Source organism: Kogia breviceps, chromosome 4 (genome assembly GCF_026419965.1).
Source record: "Kogia breviceps isolate mKogBre1 chromosome 4, mKogBre1 haplotype 1, whole genome shotgun sequence".
NCBI classification, from domain to species: domain Eukaryota; kingdom Metazoa; phylum Chordata; class Mammalia; order Artiodactyla; family Physeteridae; genus Kogia; species Kogia breviceps.
The window spans coordinates 608,183-623,245 of NC_081313.1; the positions used below are offsets into that span (position 1 = coordinate 608,183).

The 15,063-nt window shown below is 54.7% G+C and overlaps 1 protein-coding gene across 2 annotated transcripts; it reads left to right on the top strand.

The window, feature by feature from the left end:
* The first annotated feature begins 18 nt into the window (after window positions 1–18).
* TRIP13 (thyroid hormone receptor interactor 13) lies at window positions 19–14,662 on the top strand. 2 transcript variants are annotated; one of them, XM_059061867.2, is made up of 13 exons: window positions 19–224; window positions 1,250–1,415; window positions 1,510–1,639; window positions 2,338–2,393; window positions 3,188–3,278; window positions 4,541–4,613; window positions 7,233–7,296; window positions 8,091–8,177; window positions 8,402–8,508; window positions 10,129–10,282; window positions 12,266–12,378; window positions 13,348–13,417; window positions 13,730–14,662. In XM_059061867.2, exons 1-13 carry the CDS (start codon window positions 133–135, stop codon window positions 13,820–13,822), a joined length of 1,296 nt encoding a protein of 431 aa, XP_058917850.1. In that variant the 5' UTR covers window positions 19–132; the 3' UTR covers window positions 13,823–14,662. The 2 variants fall into 2 exon arrangements, with proteins under 2 accessions (XP_058917850.1, XP_066886866.1); XM_067030765.1 differs by lacking the exons at window positions 2,338–2,393; window positions 3,188–3,278 and having other exon boundaries at window positions 40–224.
* The last annotated feature ends 401 nt before the right edge of the window (window positions 14,663–15,063 follow it).

Consider the following 15,063-nt stretch of genomic DNA (forward strand, 5'->3'; position numbering starts at 1 on the left):
ACGCTGCGCGCGGCAGGTTCGAAGCGCGGGCGCGGCCGGAGTGCTGAGGCTGCTGCGGTGGCGGCGGCGTGGAGCCAGAGGCGGCGGCGGCCGCGGTTCGGCCCGGTCCTCTCGGCTCCCGGCGGCGGCGCCATGGACGAGGCCGTGGACGACCTGAAGCAGGCGCTGCCGTGCGTGGGCGAGTCGCCGACCGTCCATGTGGAGGTCCACCAGCGGAGCGGCAGGTGAGCCGGGCCCCGAGCCGACCGCGGCGCAATCCCGACCTGACAACACCCGACCTCGACCCGACCCCCCGAGCCTGACCCCGACCAGATCCCGCCCTGACAGGAGCCGACTCCGATCCCGAGGCGGACTCCGGCCCGGCCCCGGCCGAGCCCGGAAACGCCGGGCTCTGGGACGGCCGGTCGCAGGAACTCCGAGTCTGGGGAAACGGCCCTGACCCCGCGCCCTCGCCCGCAGTCCCGATCCCCGGCGAACCTTGTCTGGCCTCGGTGGGCGGGGAGAGGCCGGGGTGCCGGGGGTGCCGGTGGCGGGTGACGGGCCCCTGCGGGCGGCGTGGTGGGCTCTAGGGGCAGCCGAAGGGCCTGCGAGGTCTGGGAAGCAGCGGGCAGGGGGCTGAAGGGGGACTGCAGCTCACGGCCTCGTTGCCCGCCGCCGCAGCTGTGGGGCTTCCAGTCTCCACTAATCACAGCCCGTCACTGCGGCTGCGCTTTGCGGGCTTCACGGTGGGTCTCGCGTTGTCCAGCCCAGCTCCAGCGTAGTGACTGACCTCCAGGAGCCCAGGGTGGCACCGACTCTTGCCGTCGCCCCTTCTTCGGATGGGGACCTGGGCACAGAGCCCTTGGGCGGCTTCCCCAGGTGATGAGGAGTCTGCGCAGGTCTGCTCCCCAGGCAGGCCCTCCGCCGGCGCTCTTCACTGCTGCACTTTTCCCTGTTCCATCTGTTTTTTTTCTTTTTTAAAAATCACTTATTGGGGGCTTCCCTGGTGGCGCAGTGGTTGAGAGTCCACCTGCCGATGCAGGGGACGCGGGTTCGTGCCCCGGTCCGGGAAGATCCCACGTGCCGCGGAGCGGCTGGGCCCGTGAGCCATGGCCGCTGGGCCTGCGCGTCCGGAGCCTGTGCTCCGCAACGGGAGAGGCCACAACAGTGAGAGGCCCACGTAACGCAAAAAAAAAAAAAAAAATCACTTATTGTAAAAATGTTGGTTTTTAACTCAGACTTGATTGACATGTTTTGTTTGTTTTCCTAGCACTGCAAAAAAAGAAGATATAAAGCTGAGTGTTAGAAAGCTTCTCAACAGGCATAATATTGTGTTTGGCGATTACACATGGACTGAGTTTGATGAGCCTTTTCTGACCAGAAATGTGCAGTCTGTGTCCATTGTTGACACGGAATTAAAGGCTAAAGATCCACAGGTAATTCACTGGTTGTCAGTGGCCCTGTGAATGTGCACTTGCTGTTTTGAGAGTGTGTTGTGTAGATTGATTTGATGTTTCCTTTTCATCGCAGCCCATTGATTTGAGCAGGGGCACTGTTGCACTTCACATCTTCCAGCTGAACGAAGACGGCCCCAGCACTGAGAATTTGGAGGAAGAGACAGAAAATATAATTGCGGCAAACCATTGGGTGCTGCCTGCAGGTACCTGTGGCAGTAACAGTAGGCAGAGCATGCCAAGAATGGGAGGTCGGAGGATGGCACATGCCTTGGGCTTGTCAAGCAGATTTTCTCCGCTGTGTAGAATTTTAGAATGTTGTATCTGTTACGAAATAGAAAGTATATCACGACAGAGAAAGGTGGAAATCTCCAGTATGGATCTACTTGGATGGATCCCTCAAAGACAGGGCTAATTGAGAATTACACTGGTGCTCTCCTTTCCTGCCCGATCGGTCAGTCTCGCTGGACCATTCCTTTCTCCCGCCTTCTCGATGCTCCTCTGTGAGCTGTGCCGATGGGGTCTAGCAGGCAGAATCCTGCTTCTAATCTGGGTTAGGCTTGATGTGCTAACGACTAGAATAGACCCGCCGCTGGGCCCCGCCGGAATGTCGGCTCGTGGGGAGAGTGATGGGTTCAGGGTCTGTGCTTGTGTCCGAGCACAGGTCTACAAAGACAGGTGTGCAGAATAATATGACAAAGAGGTTAATTTTCTATCCAGAGCCACGTGTGACTGCCATTTATTCAACGTCTTTAAGAACAATTTAAAAAGTTTAGCTACCCTGTAACCAGCATTTTAGCTTACCGTGTGTGGAGCAGTGGAGGGCATCGGCGGCTCCGGGCACACCTAACCAGTAGGTGCAACACTTCGTTTCCTCAAATAGGTTTTTGTTTTATTCTCCCAGCTGAATTCCACGGGCTTTGGGACAGCCTGGTGTATGATATGGAGGTCAAATCTCACGTGAGTTGTGCATTTTCCCCCAAAGACCCCATTATTTGAAGCAGAATCATTATTACGGCACTCCAGCGCTCCCTAACTCAGACGGGCTTTAGTGAACACTGCTTACCAGCGGCCCGTGTCCTGGATTTCTGTCGTGTGGGATTGCTCCTCAGTGGAGCTGCCCCCCGGGGAGTCCCCCTTGGGAGAAGGGGGAGTGTTGGGAGGGTGAGGCCTCTTGCACCGGGTCACACGCTTGGTGTGGCCAAGCACACGCACACGGTCACTCTCGTGGGCTGCGGAGGCAGTGCCGAGGCGCAGACCGGGCAGGTGGGCAGGTCTGAACAGGTACCAACGCGTCTGAACCCCCTTCCGGGGAAGAGTCCTGCACACTGGGGGGACACTAGGGGTCCGTCCCCACTGCCCCTCCTCACCCCAGGCTCCTCCAGGCAGCCACAGTGGACCGCAGAGCCCCGGCTGTTGTTCTTTCAGTGAACGTGCCGTGTGCTGGTCCACTGTTGTGTCCCAGAGGAAGGAGCTCACTCTTACTTGGCGTGTCCCTCAGCTGCTTTGAGTGTCATTGGCATTTTAGATAAAAGTGATCTTTGCGTTCACCTTTTATCCTTGAAGCAGTAACAGCTAGCGCTTGTCCTCGTATATCTCAAGTTACCGTCCGAGTTGAAAGCCTGTAGGTGTCCACCAAGCGTCCGGCCGTGGCGGTCTCTGAAGACGCCCGTCGCGCTGCTCGTTTAGGGCTCCTTCAGCGGAACCTTGCCCTTGCCGGGGACTTTATCTGTATTTTTCCTTTCTCCACTCAGCTCCTTGACTACGTGATGACAGCTTTACTGTTTTCAGATAAGAACGTGGACAGCAATCTCATCACCTGGAACCGGGTGGTGCTGCTTCACGGTAAAGCATTATAGCCTTGTCTGACAAGATAAACTGCGGGAAATCAGGCTTTTCCTTGTGCCTTTGTCCTTCCGCGGGGAGTTGCAGCTCCTTTTTTCTGGTGGGGCCAGAGTTGTCCTAGAATGTCCTCCTCTGTGAAGCCAGTCGGGCTCATGCTCTCTGGGCTTTGGGTGCTTGACCCTTCATTTGGCAGCCACCTGATTATGCCTTGTGACTTTTTATACTATTATTAAACTTTTCAAATAACTGTCTGTTTTCCGATTAATCACGGACTCCTTAGAATAGCAGTTGCCTTGTATTTCTTCCTAGTATCCTTAGAGCTTCCCTTGATGGGTAATAAACTGCAAAAGCCACACTTTACAGGACTCTGTCTAGTTCTTGGAGGAGAATACTGGGTTTTCTTTCTTAATGTCCCTGGAGAGAAAAGAATGGAGAGAAAACCCCAATTATAGTGAAGTGGGAGCTATCATTAAAAGGGTAATTAGTCTCTTTATACAATAAAGATTGTGGGCTCGTATACAACTTGAAGACAACAATGTCTTTTAAATAGCATATATTCTGGCAGATTGTCTTAACACCAGGGTCAGTATAGGCAGTCAAGAGGTGTTTTAATTAGTGCAGTACATGACTTTCATTTAGAATTGGTTGTATATTTACTCTTCAACTATGGGAAATGCAGAAAATCAGAGTTGAACATGTCAGCATTTTCTATTGGATGGGTTCATGCTTCCACATTAGTTACGTCAGAGTTCCTGCAAAATGCTGTGCTGAGTGACACACACTCAGGGCACGAGCCCTCGCCTTGCTGCTCTCCCTGTGTAGTGTGGGGTTCGGGCCCACGTCCAGGTAACTGGAGTGAAAGATGGTGGTTCTGTGGGCTTCAGAGAAAGAGTGAACGTCAATGCCTTCAGGGTCCTGATGGTTACCAGGAAAGGTTGGTTTGACCTTTGAAAGGTGGGTTTTCATAATCAGTGGATTTCATAGAGGATGTGTGGGGACGAGGAGGATGTCGGTGAAGATGGGGACAAAGAAACGAGGAGCGGATTGTGGGCCAGGAGGCATACTTGGTGATGTTTTCTATTCTAGCGTTTACACCAGTAGGAGATTTCTTTGTTAGTTCATAAGCTGTACTAGTGGTAATAACATCCGTAGCATTGAAGTCTGTTCGTTATCTTATATCCTGTGGAGGATGCAACTACTCTTGTTTCAGAAATTTGCTATAGCACTGACTTAAAAACATATTTGCTTGCATCTTGCTACAGGTCCTCCAGGAACTGGAAAAACATCCCTGTGTAAAGCTTTAGCCCAGAAATTGACCATCAGACTCTCAAGCAGGTAACTTCGGTAATTTGAGAGAGGAGAGCCACAGAGGTGGGTTTGCTGGGTTTTCAGTTTTAACAATGGAAACTGTTTTTATTTTTAAATCATTTTACACGAATAGTAGGTTTCTGTCTTTCAATGCAAATTAACGAATTCCTCTGTACTCAGCATTGTCTTGAGTTATGATGATTCCAGTCTGTTTAAATGTGTTGAGACTTGCTTTATGACCAGCGCGTGGTCTCTCCTGGTGACTGTCCCACCACGTGCACTTAGAACGTGTTTCTGCCCTTGTTGGGTCGACTGTTGCATGTATGTTAGCTCAGGATGCTGGATGTCCATGCTGATCCTCTGTCTGCTGTTCTGTCGCTTCCTGGGAGGACTGTCCAAGCCTAGCTCTGGGTTTGTCTCTTCCTCCTTGAGTTTTGTCAGTTTTGGGTTTTATGGTTTTATCACATTTAGGGAATAATTTGGCTGTTATCTTTTCAACTAATTCCCCTGCTCTCTGCATTTGTTTACATGTTAGACTGCCTGATATTGTCCCACAGGCCACTGATGTGCTCTTATGTTCTTTTCAGGTTTTTAAAATTTTCTGTCTGTGTTTCATTTTGGATAGTTTTCTGCAGTATACGATCTGTCAGTGAAATTTTCATTTCTGATAGTGTATTTGTCTTTGGAGATTCTGTTTGGTTCCTTCTATACTTGCATTTCTTGTCCCATTGTGTTCTTGGTAAGTCCTTGGGGAAGTGTATAATAGCTGTCTTATGCTCTGTCTACCAAGTCCATTGTCATTATCATCTGGGTCTGGTTACGGGACACATGTTTCTGCTTCTTGGCGTGTCCGGTAAGTTTTGATTGAATGCGGACGTTGTGATTTCAAGCGTCTGGATTCTGTGGTCTGTCTTTAATGACTGCTGGGTTTTGTTCTGGCAGGTGTTTGAGTACTTGTCTTTGGTATGACCCTTGTGAGGTCTCTTTTTAAGCTTTGTTTGAGAGGGGTCTCGATGTGGTCTAGGCTTAACCCTCAGGTGGGGCCCTTCTCGAGTCTCAGTTGAGCCCCTGAATGAGCGGCGAGTACTCTGCACCTTGGCTGTTGGGGCCTTGAACACTCCTGGCCTATGGGTGCCAGCGTTTCCCTACTCAGGCACACCGCATATCCAGGAAAGACTCCAGGGCCCCGTGATGGTTTCTGGAGCTTTATTCCTGTGTAGCCCCCTCCTTGCTGGAGCCCTGCTCTGTAGCCTCCAGACACCTCAGGCTCCTTGAACTCTGGCCTCTGCCTCCTCGACTCGGCCTGACGGCCACTCCGCTTGGGCCCCCCCGCGGTCGCTGTTGGAAGGTGCGCCAGGCAGGAGGTCAGGGCGGTCGCGCTCCATCGCCCTCCTCTCGGGTCGCGGTCCTCCGGAGCGGTTGTCCAGTGCCTGTCACAGGCGATGTTGCATTTGTTCTCACTGGTTTTCCAGTTGGTGAAGGCAGAAGGTAAATATGATCCCTGTTGATCCAGTGTGACTAGAAGAGGAAATCCGGTGAGATCTACTTTGTTTTCAGAAATGTCTTATCAGTAGGGAAGTTGCTTTATTTCAACCCTTTTTTTTATGTTTAGTAACTTGGCCTTGGGCTTTACATAGTGAATGCATCTGTGTTTTGAAGACCTCTTAAGGGCAGTTTCCTAAGCCGCCAGAATGGGAGGTGTTATTACAAGAAATGTGACTTTTCCAGTACAAAGATCTGGAAATCTGTACTTATTTTGTGGCAGAAAGAAGCCTTAGCAAGACTTTTTCGCCCACTTCACTTAATAACCAAAATGCTTTATAATTAATTTTGTTTAATAGTCAACCCGATCTGTATTCATTAGGTTGTCTGTCTCCCCCTTCTCCTATTTTGTTAAACAGAATTAGTAAATGGTCTTTTTCAACTGGAAAGTTAATGATACTTTTTTAAAGTAATTTTTTCTTCTGTGGACTTTTGACATGAAAGAAACTGTGAAGAGGACCTGGGAGTTAGCTTTTCTCGGGCCTGTTTCCTGTTCGATTTTACTCAGAACTAAGTGCATCCAGATCTCTTGCCACCTCCTTGGTGGATGGAGTGTTAGTGCTGGATTTCAGTCAGTATGTGTTCAGGTTCCCTTTTGAGCTTTCCAGGGCTCTAGGTTTGCAGAAAGTGATTTTGTGCTGGAAAACAAATTGTCACATTCTTTACGGTTTTGTGGAAGGAGGAAAAAATGTTCCGCTCTGGCCAAAAAGTTTTTCATGCTTGTGTTTTGATTTGTTTGCTCTGTTAGTGCAGGTAATGCTTTTTCAATATGGAAGTGTAAATTATAAGTAGGTTTAAAATGAGAGGGATTTTATTCTTGCTTTAATTCAAATGAAGATACTGTTCAGTTCGAGAAGTTTAATTTGCTCCATCTAGAACTATTGACGTTGATGCATCTTGTTAGAATTTTCATAATTTTTAGTATATAGCCTGCGAGGTAGCCCGATGGTGCGTCAGTGGCTGCAATGATTTAACAAAGTCGCCATTGTCAACCTGCTGGGCATTTGAGAGATGTTGCCTTAATGAGGTGGAGGTGGCTGCTGCCGAGGAGGCTGCCGGACTGATTTGTAACGATTGCTGTGACTCTTTTTTTTCTTGTCTTAGGTACCGGTATGGCCAGTTAATTGAAATAAACAGCCACAGCCTCTTCTCTAAGTGGTTTTCAGAAGTAAGTGTTAGTACTAATTCCAGTTCTCTGGATTGTCAGCCATGCAGTTGAAAAGTTGTCCTGCAGCTTAGGCAAGCTTTCTCCTCCAAAGCTTTAGGAGAGAAAGAGGTGAAATGGGAAAGTGAGCAAGGGGCTGACTTTGTGGCCAGAGAAAACTTCCAGAGCTCAGCGGTAACTTGGAAATAGTCTGAGGCCTGAGAGGACCCTTTTCCACATCACATCCAGACCTCTGACTGTGTGGGACAGGAAGTTCAGTGTAACCTTAGGATGGAGGGGTCTGCCTTCTAACGGGGCAGCGCCCCTCAGCTGAGCACGCGCTTGGGGCTTGAGCCTCGTTCACCATCTGTGAACTGAGGGACTCCAACCAGGTGATGTCACAGGTGCCCCTCACCTCTGCGGCTCTGCTGCAGGCACCTGTGTCAGGAGGTCCCCCTGGTGGATGGGGAGCGGGGACAGGGAGTGCCCAGAAGGGGTGCACCGGGCCGGTTTGCACGCGAGACCCAGGCTGTCCTGGTCGTGAGGACAACTGGGAAGGGAAAGGAGGGAAGACAGGTGGGCCGAGGGGCGAGTCACCTGAGCCATGCATCCCTGGCCCACAGAGCCAGGAGGGAGGACATCCGGGTTCTCTGCAGACTGGGTTCTCTGGTTCAGGGAGTTTTCTGAGGGGCCGTCAGGAGACGGTGGGCTTGTGCGGCCACCTGGGGTCAGAGCGAAGCCAGGTGGGGACAGTGGACACGTGTGCACCAGGCAGCTTGAAGAGTGCAAGTGGATAATAAAGAGTGTTTTGCTTCCAGAGTGGCAAGCTGGTAACTAGGATGTTCCAGAAGATTCAGGACTTAATTGATGACAAAGATGCTCTGGTGTTTGTGCTGATTGACGAGGTACGTGTGTTCAGACTTTAAACCTGTGACCGGAGGAGGCTCAAGACTGAGCGGCCTCATAAATGCTGGCGCGCCGCCAGCCCCGCGCGGGTCCAGCCTCCGCAGGCTCCGTGTCCTGCAGCCCTTGCCCCTTGGGCACCCCTCTCATCAGGCTCACGGTGCACGCGCTCACGCCCACACCGCGTCTGCTCAGCTGACAGCGCCCCGTTGCTCCGTCGCTACAGGTGGAGAGCCTCACGGCTGCCCGCAATGCCTGCAGGGCGGGTACCGAGCCTTCGGATGCCATCCGCGTAGTCAACGCCGTGTTGACCCAAATCGACCAGATCAAAAGGTAACGCTATGCACAGCGGGCTTGCCTGAGAAGTACGGACACCTTTCAGCCTTCCTCCCAGCTTTTCTAGCCAAGAACGCATCTGGCATTGAGCGTGGGCTCTGTCTCCTCCACATTTGAGGCAGCTTGTGCTAAATGCACGTTTTAGAAACTAAGTATTTTTTGCTTTATTAAAGTATTAAAAATACAAAATAGACCTGAGGTGTGGGGAGGATGTGTGCCCTGCAGAGAAGCCTAAGTGTAGCGTCTGAGTGAGTGCCAGCAGGACCCGGGCTTGGTGGTCGTTGCAGGGCCGGCACCGGGCACAGGCGGAGCGCCAGCTGCCCGCCCTTCACGGGGCTGGGTTTCGTGTGTCCGCAGCCCAGCCTTGCAGTGCAGGCCGGTGGTCGGTGTGCCCAAAGCCGGCCCCGCTTCAAGGGGCGGCTCCTGGCACACGGGAAGCCCCGTCTGCTCCGTGCGGGGCCCCCGCCGACCCCTCAGGCTTCTCCCGTTGCTCTCACGTGCCGCGCCCAGAAGGGGCTCTGCTGAGCGCAGCGCCGTGAGCCGCTGTGCTGTGTCAGACCTGACCCTGGCCGTCACGGTGGTCTTCGCAGCGGAGAACATCCTCATTGTCTGTTGGGGTCAGCTGCAGGCGTCCCTCGCTTGTCCTGCAAGCGAACTTCGTGTGAGGCGTACACCCTCCTGTCTCTGCCCCTCGTCCACCCCGGCGCTTCGTGTGGAACCGTCCGCGGCCTTCAGCCCCCGGGCCCCCCCTCCGCTCTCCTGACCGCGCCGCTTCTGCTGCCAGCGTCTCCCTGGCATCTCTGGGCTGGGGGAGGGGCCTGCACTCCCGCCCTGCTCACGGTTCTGGTGGGCGAGTCTCCATTGCAGACCTGTACGTCCACACAGTCCCCGGCCCTCGTTCGGCCCAGAAACCCCAACTCCCTGCGGTTCCCACTGCACTGATGGCCTTGCTGCGCACCCACTGCTCAAGGCAGAAGATGGGCCCCCCGGACCACCCCGTCACTCCGGGACGAGTGGAGACTGGGCCTCTGGCCTGCCTCTCACCCCACTCACCTCACGCCGCCTCTGTGCGGGTCTGACCAGTTGTGAAAAGCCTGAGCCCCGGACAAGGGTACCAGCGGCGTGTGTGGGCCCTCCGCAAACGTGGGCTCACAGCCTCCTGGCCCGTGTGCCCGCCCCGCCCCGCCCTCACCCTGCAGAGGGCTGTGTACCTGCGTCTGGCCGTGCCCAGGCAGGCGGGGGTGTAGGTGCTGGGGGCTCGGGGGCGCGTGCAGAAGCGAGGGGTTCACCGTGGGTGGAAGGCGGGGATGTCAGGCAGGGGCCCGGGAGAGCTTTCTGGGAGGCGGGGGGGGGTGACCAGGGCGCGGCCCGGGGAGGGTCTGCTGTATTGCAGCCAGGAGAACCTGGCAGGAGTTGGGGGTCAGGCAGGAGCTCGAGGTGCGGGGCTTTGAAAGGCCTCGCGGGCAGGTGTGTGGAGCGGGAGCGTAGCCGGCTGAAGGGCACTGGCCGAATGCCCGGGGCCTTGGTGGCTGTCTGTCCTGACGCTGCTCGTGTCGGGTCAGGTGGGGTCGAGTCCCTACGGCATAGCGTGACGGGTGCTCGCCCCTCCGTCCGCAGGCACTCCAACGTGGTGATCCTGACCACTTCCAACATCACGGAGAGGATCGACGTGGCCTTCGTGGACAGGGCTGACATCCGGCAGTACATCGGGCCGCCCTCCGCGGCGGCCATCTTCAGGATCTACCTCTCCTGCCTGCAGGAGCTCATGCGGGTGCCTTGGCTTTTCCCCTCTCTCTCCCCTGATCGGGAGATTTCCCGTGTTTTCTTAACTCTCCGCTGTAGCCTCATATATCTGGTTCCAATATAGAACGAGGCCTCTCAACCTGCCATCAGTCCTCTCCTGAGAGTGCAAGTTACAGGTGTTGGGGACTTCCCTGGTGGTCCAGTGGTTAAGGCTCCGTGTTTCCACTGCATGGGGTGAGGCTTCGATCCCTGGTCAGGGAGCTAAAAATCCCACGGGCCACGTGGTGAGGCCAAAAAAAAAGAAAGCTACAGTTGTTGCATCTGCAGGTTGAGCGAATAGTTGAAATTACAGCCACTGATCCAGTGTTTTGCTGATCATCTTGGTGGTTTGATCTGCTGATCTGCAGGTGCCGAGTGAGTAGGGGTGTGGGCCCGTCCCGGACCTCACGGCCTTTGCAAGTGACCTGCTCTCTGGGCCTTGATTTCCTCCCCTGAAAGAGGAAGAACGGTAGTGGTCCTGGTCCACAGGGAGGTCGCTGGACTGGAGGTCATAGTTCACAGGGAGGTCACCGGACTGGAGGTCATAGTTCACAGGGAGGTCACCGGACTGGAGGTCGTAGTTCACAGGGAGGTCGTCGGCTGCAGTGTTCTCGGCCCCCGGTTCTACCGTCAGCGCGAGCACAGTGGCAGCTAGTGCGTTCATGTTCACAGTCTGTCTCTCGCGAGTCAATCTAAGGGCCTGCGTGTGCCCGTGGGCGGTTACCAAGCCAGCCAACAAATGGGGATTTATACAGCAGTCACCAGGCTGGCATCCTGGTAACTGGCTAGGGGATGGGACCACTGCCCGCACCACGGAGTGGGGGCCCCAGCGTCCTCACAAGGGTGACCAGGCCTTCGTGACGGGGACGCGAGCTGGTCTCCACTCCGGGTGCGCTGTCCCGGCGCGCGCGGGCCCTCCTGCTTTCCCACGCCGTGGGGGGCGGGATGGGGCGTGCAGCGTCGACGTGGTGCCTCCGTTTAGGAGCCTGCGTGGCGGCGGATCCTGCTGGGGGCCCCCGGGTGCCTTCCCAGGGTGCCGCGTCGTGCTGTGCTGCAAGTCCAGGGGCAGCCCTGAGGTTTCGCCAGGCGTTCGGACGTTCTCTGGGAGCCGAGTGCCTGGAGCAGGTGTTGTTTCTTAGACGGTTTGTGGGAAATGAAGACATTCCGATGTGGCGGAGGTTTGGCCAGCCCTGAAGGCTGTCGGCGTGGACTGTGGCCCTGCGCTGTCAGGAGCCTGCTGGACGTCTCAGGTCCCTGGGTGGGGGGGTTCCTCGGAGTCCGTAGGGAGCCTGAGGGAGTGTCACGCAGTCAGGTGGGAAGGTCAGAACACGCCCAGCACAGACCCTGTTGCTTAGTTTTACCTACGACCCCCACCAGCCCTGCCAAATGTGCAGCCAGACCTCCCCTTTCTTCTCTCGTGGCTTCTGAATCAGACGGTGTGGCAGCGTCAGCGTGTCAGCCTGACAGTTTAGCGCGGGTGCTCGGGAAGGAGCGTCCCATGTGCAGACACGTGGTCTGGGAGGTGAACTCTAGGACCCGGGTCCATGGTCAGTTAGAGGCTGTCTGTCATTCCACCAAATGAGAGTCTTGATTTTAAAACAGCGAACAGAGACCCTCCTTGAAAGGCCAGCCAAGTCCGGCTCCAGTGCCCAACTCTGTCCATTATGGGATGTGACGCATGGTTGAAACTGAATATCAGGCTGGACTCAACACCTGTGAGTTCTTCTCCAACCTGACACGTGCTGAGGACATGTTTTGCCCACAGGAGCAGAAGAGGCTGAGCCGCTGTGGTTTCTGAGACATGTTTTGCTGTCTGTATTCTTGCCTTTGTTAGAAGAAGCGGGGCTGTGTGAGAGCTGCTTCCTGGGGCCCATGCAGGTCCAGCGGCCCTACTTGGATTTCTGAGATGTGACGTGGAGTGTGTCTGCTGTCTAAGTGCTGTCCCTGTTGCTGACCCTCCCTGTTCCCACAGTGTCAGATCATATACCCTCGCCAGCAGCTGCTGACCCTCCGCGAGCTGGAGATGATCGGCTTCGTTGAAAACAACGTGTCCAAGTTGAGCCTCCTTCTGAGTGAAATTTCAAGGTGAGCACTGACCTCACTTTTGTAACCAAGAGAAGCTCATTTGCTTTGGGATTGGCGGGGAGGTCGGCGTAATTGCCTGTGGCAGCCGGGCTGGTAAGTAGTTTGGGGTCAGATGGCAGGGGCTTGATCCCGAGGCATTGCACACGTGCCAGAACCCCCCCAGCCTCCCCGACCCTGGGCTCCTGACAGGAGGGTGGAAGGCAGCTGCCGTCCTACCTCCTAGATGTGACAGAGGACCGTGAACAAAGTGCTGCCCTTGTATCTGGAAAGACCTTCAGGTTAAGGCTCTCTTTGACGCATCACTGATTTCTTAAGCAATATCTGTTAAACTTTTGCAAATAGGCAAGAAAGTAAAATGGAGCCTTTTGCTTTGATAAGCAAACAGTTAAACAATTAGGGCGCTAGGCTTGGTGCTTTGGTAAATAAAGGAAAGTGGTCCAGCTGCCTGGGCGCTGAGGGACACGTAACACATGAGCATCGAGAACCGTGGGCACGCTTGCTCGAGGCCCAGGCCGGTAGTGCTTTCAGGTTCTCAGATGGCCTTGGTGATCAAGGGAAGCTGGGAGATGGAGCAGAGCCCCGAAGGACAGTTATTATTTGCCTAAACTGGACAGAAATCAGGAAGGCGGCCGGCGCCCTTAGGTGGGCTGCGCTGCAGACACCAGCTGCTGGCACTGGCGGGGCCTGGGGGGTGGAGTCGCTACCTGTTGGAGAGATTTAGTTAAAGTGGCTGAGGTGGGACAGAGGAGAGCAGTTCAGAGACTTGGGCAAAAATTCACCAAGACGTGAAGCAGCCCGGTTCCCGGGGGAGCCCTTGCTGGCAGCCGTGTGCCCACCTCACTGCGCTCCTTGTGAGGCGGTGGGTGGCGTCAGGACCCTGTCCTGGCCCCCCTCGAGGGGCTCTGGGGGAGGGACGTGCAGGGTCTAGTCCTGAAACATGCAGCGGTCCGTGTGTGGTTACGTTCACAGGAGGAGTGAGGGCCTCAGCGGCCGTGTCCTGAGAAAGCTCCCTTTTCTGGCTCACGCTCTGTATGTCCAGGTGAGTCCCCGGGCGAGCTCCGCCTCCGGGCCGTGCTCCACCGCCGCGCGCTTTGTCCAGCAGGGTGTGACCTCGCTGAGAGTCCCACCTGCCGCCATTGGGGTCTGCCTCATTTCACGTTTCTAAAGCGATGGGCTCCTGGGCCAGTGGGAGGAGGTGGCCGTGTGTCTGCTCACCCCTCGCTGGCACGTCGAGAGCTCACGTGCAGGCCCTCCCGGCCTCCTCGGAGGTGCTTGTGCCCTGGGGGTGGCGGGTGCTGCCGGGTGGCCCCTCCGAAGACGAGAACACGCACGATGCCGTCTGTCTTTCCAGGCCCCCACCATCACCATCGAGGGCTTCCTCCAGGCCCTGTCTCTGGCCGTGGACAAGCAGTTTGAGGACAGAAAGAAGCTCTCGTGCGTGTGACCTGGCGTCCCCGTCGGCGTTCTTGGTGAGCACACAGCAAGGAGGCGACAGACAGGCTTCTCTCACAGCAGCGGCTGCCCCGGGAATCTCCGAGCCCGTGGCTGAGCCTTGCCGGCCAGAAACCCACAGGCTGGTCGTGTTCAAGAAGCGTGTTATGTTTACGTACTTTTAAACGCGTGTTAGAAGACAAACAGCCTGTCGTTTTCTCTGTTTTAAAAGACGATCATCTGAGCTCTGTGTCTCTTTGTAAAGAACCGTCTAGATGTCCTTACTCTAGCCTGGCTCCGGTTGATTGGGCCCAAAATGCTGACAAATTTTGTTTAAAAATGATGACTAAGTTTTATAGAAGCGAAGCAGAAACTACATTGCCTTAAATAAGAATGTAATCATAGCATTAAAAGAAAAGTACACATCACTCAAGGCAAGGCAGCATTTGCTTCCTGCCGTGAGCTTGTTCTGTTTAGTGCAGACATTTTGGAGACTGATGAATAAGAAAAACGTGTTCCTATGTTAACAGAAATCGAGAAGAAAATTCTGCTCTTCTCAGTAAGCGGACAGGCCCCACTTGTGGGGGGGGCGGCGGTGCGGGCGAGCCTCCCTGGTGTCCAGTGCCGGCTGGCGTCACGGGCCCGTTTCAGTCCATCACGGCTCAGATGCAGATTGATGTTACCAGGTGTGAAATAAATGGGCCAATAATTGATGTATTCCACAGAATATCATGTTGGTTGCTTTCAGCTCATGCTAAAATAAATTTCATATTAGTGTTTCGTATACATTTTTGAAAGAACACGTTACCTTTTGTCACAGAACTTCTTAAGTATTAAAATTGTTTTTCCAAAATTTTCTCATTTTGATTCTCTTATCACTCTCAAATGCTTTGAGTTTTATTTTAAAATTACTCACGATCACTTGACTTTTAGCCTGGTTTACGCCTTGAGGTGAAGATGCATCGTCTGCACGTGGCTGTGCAGCGCTGGGAGGCCCAGGGTCAGGGCGGGGCTGGGCTGAGGGTGGGAGGACCCGAGTTTCCGCCCCTGGGCCCTCGGCCGTGCTTGGCTCTGGTCAGATCCACGACTAGAGCGACTGCGGCCCTGGGGCCGGGGCCTGGCCCTGTGGTCTCCTCAAGACCCTGAAATAGGGTGAAAGTGGCATCGGTGGGCCCTGGGGTCAGAAGAGGGGAGGGGGTGCGCCATGCTCCAGGGTTGCTACTGAAGTGCCCAGTGTCCAGGTGTCCAGATGGG

Bases quoted from the DNA above. Each gene is read 5' to 3' on its own strand.
- TRIP13 (XM_059061867.2), top strand. From the start codon at position 133: ATGGACGAGGCCGTGGACGACCTGAAGCAGGCGCTGCCGTGCGTGGGC. The intron at 4,614-7,232 runs GTAACTTCGGTA...TTCTTGTCTTAG, and splicing joins ACCATCAGACTCTCAAGCAG to GTACCGGTATGGCCAGTTAA. The intron at 12,379-13,347 runs GTGAGCACTGAC...TTACGTTCACAG, and splicing joins CTTCTGAGTGAAATTTCAAG to GAGGAGTGAGGGCCTCAGCG.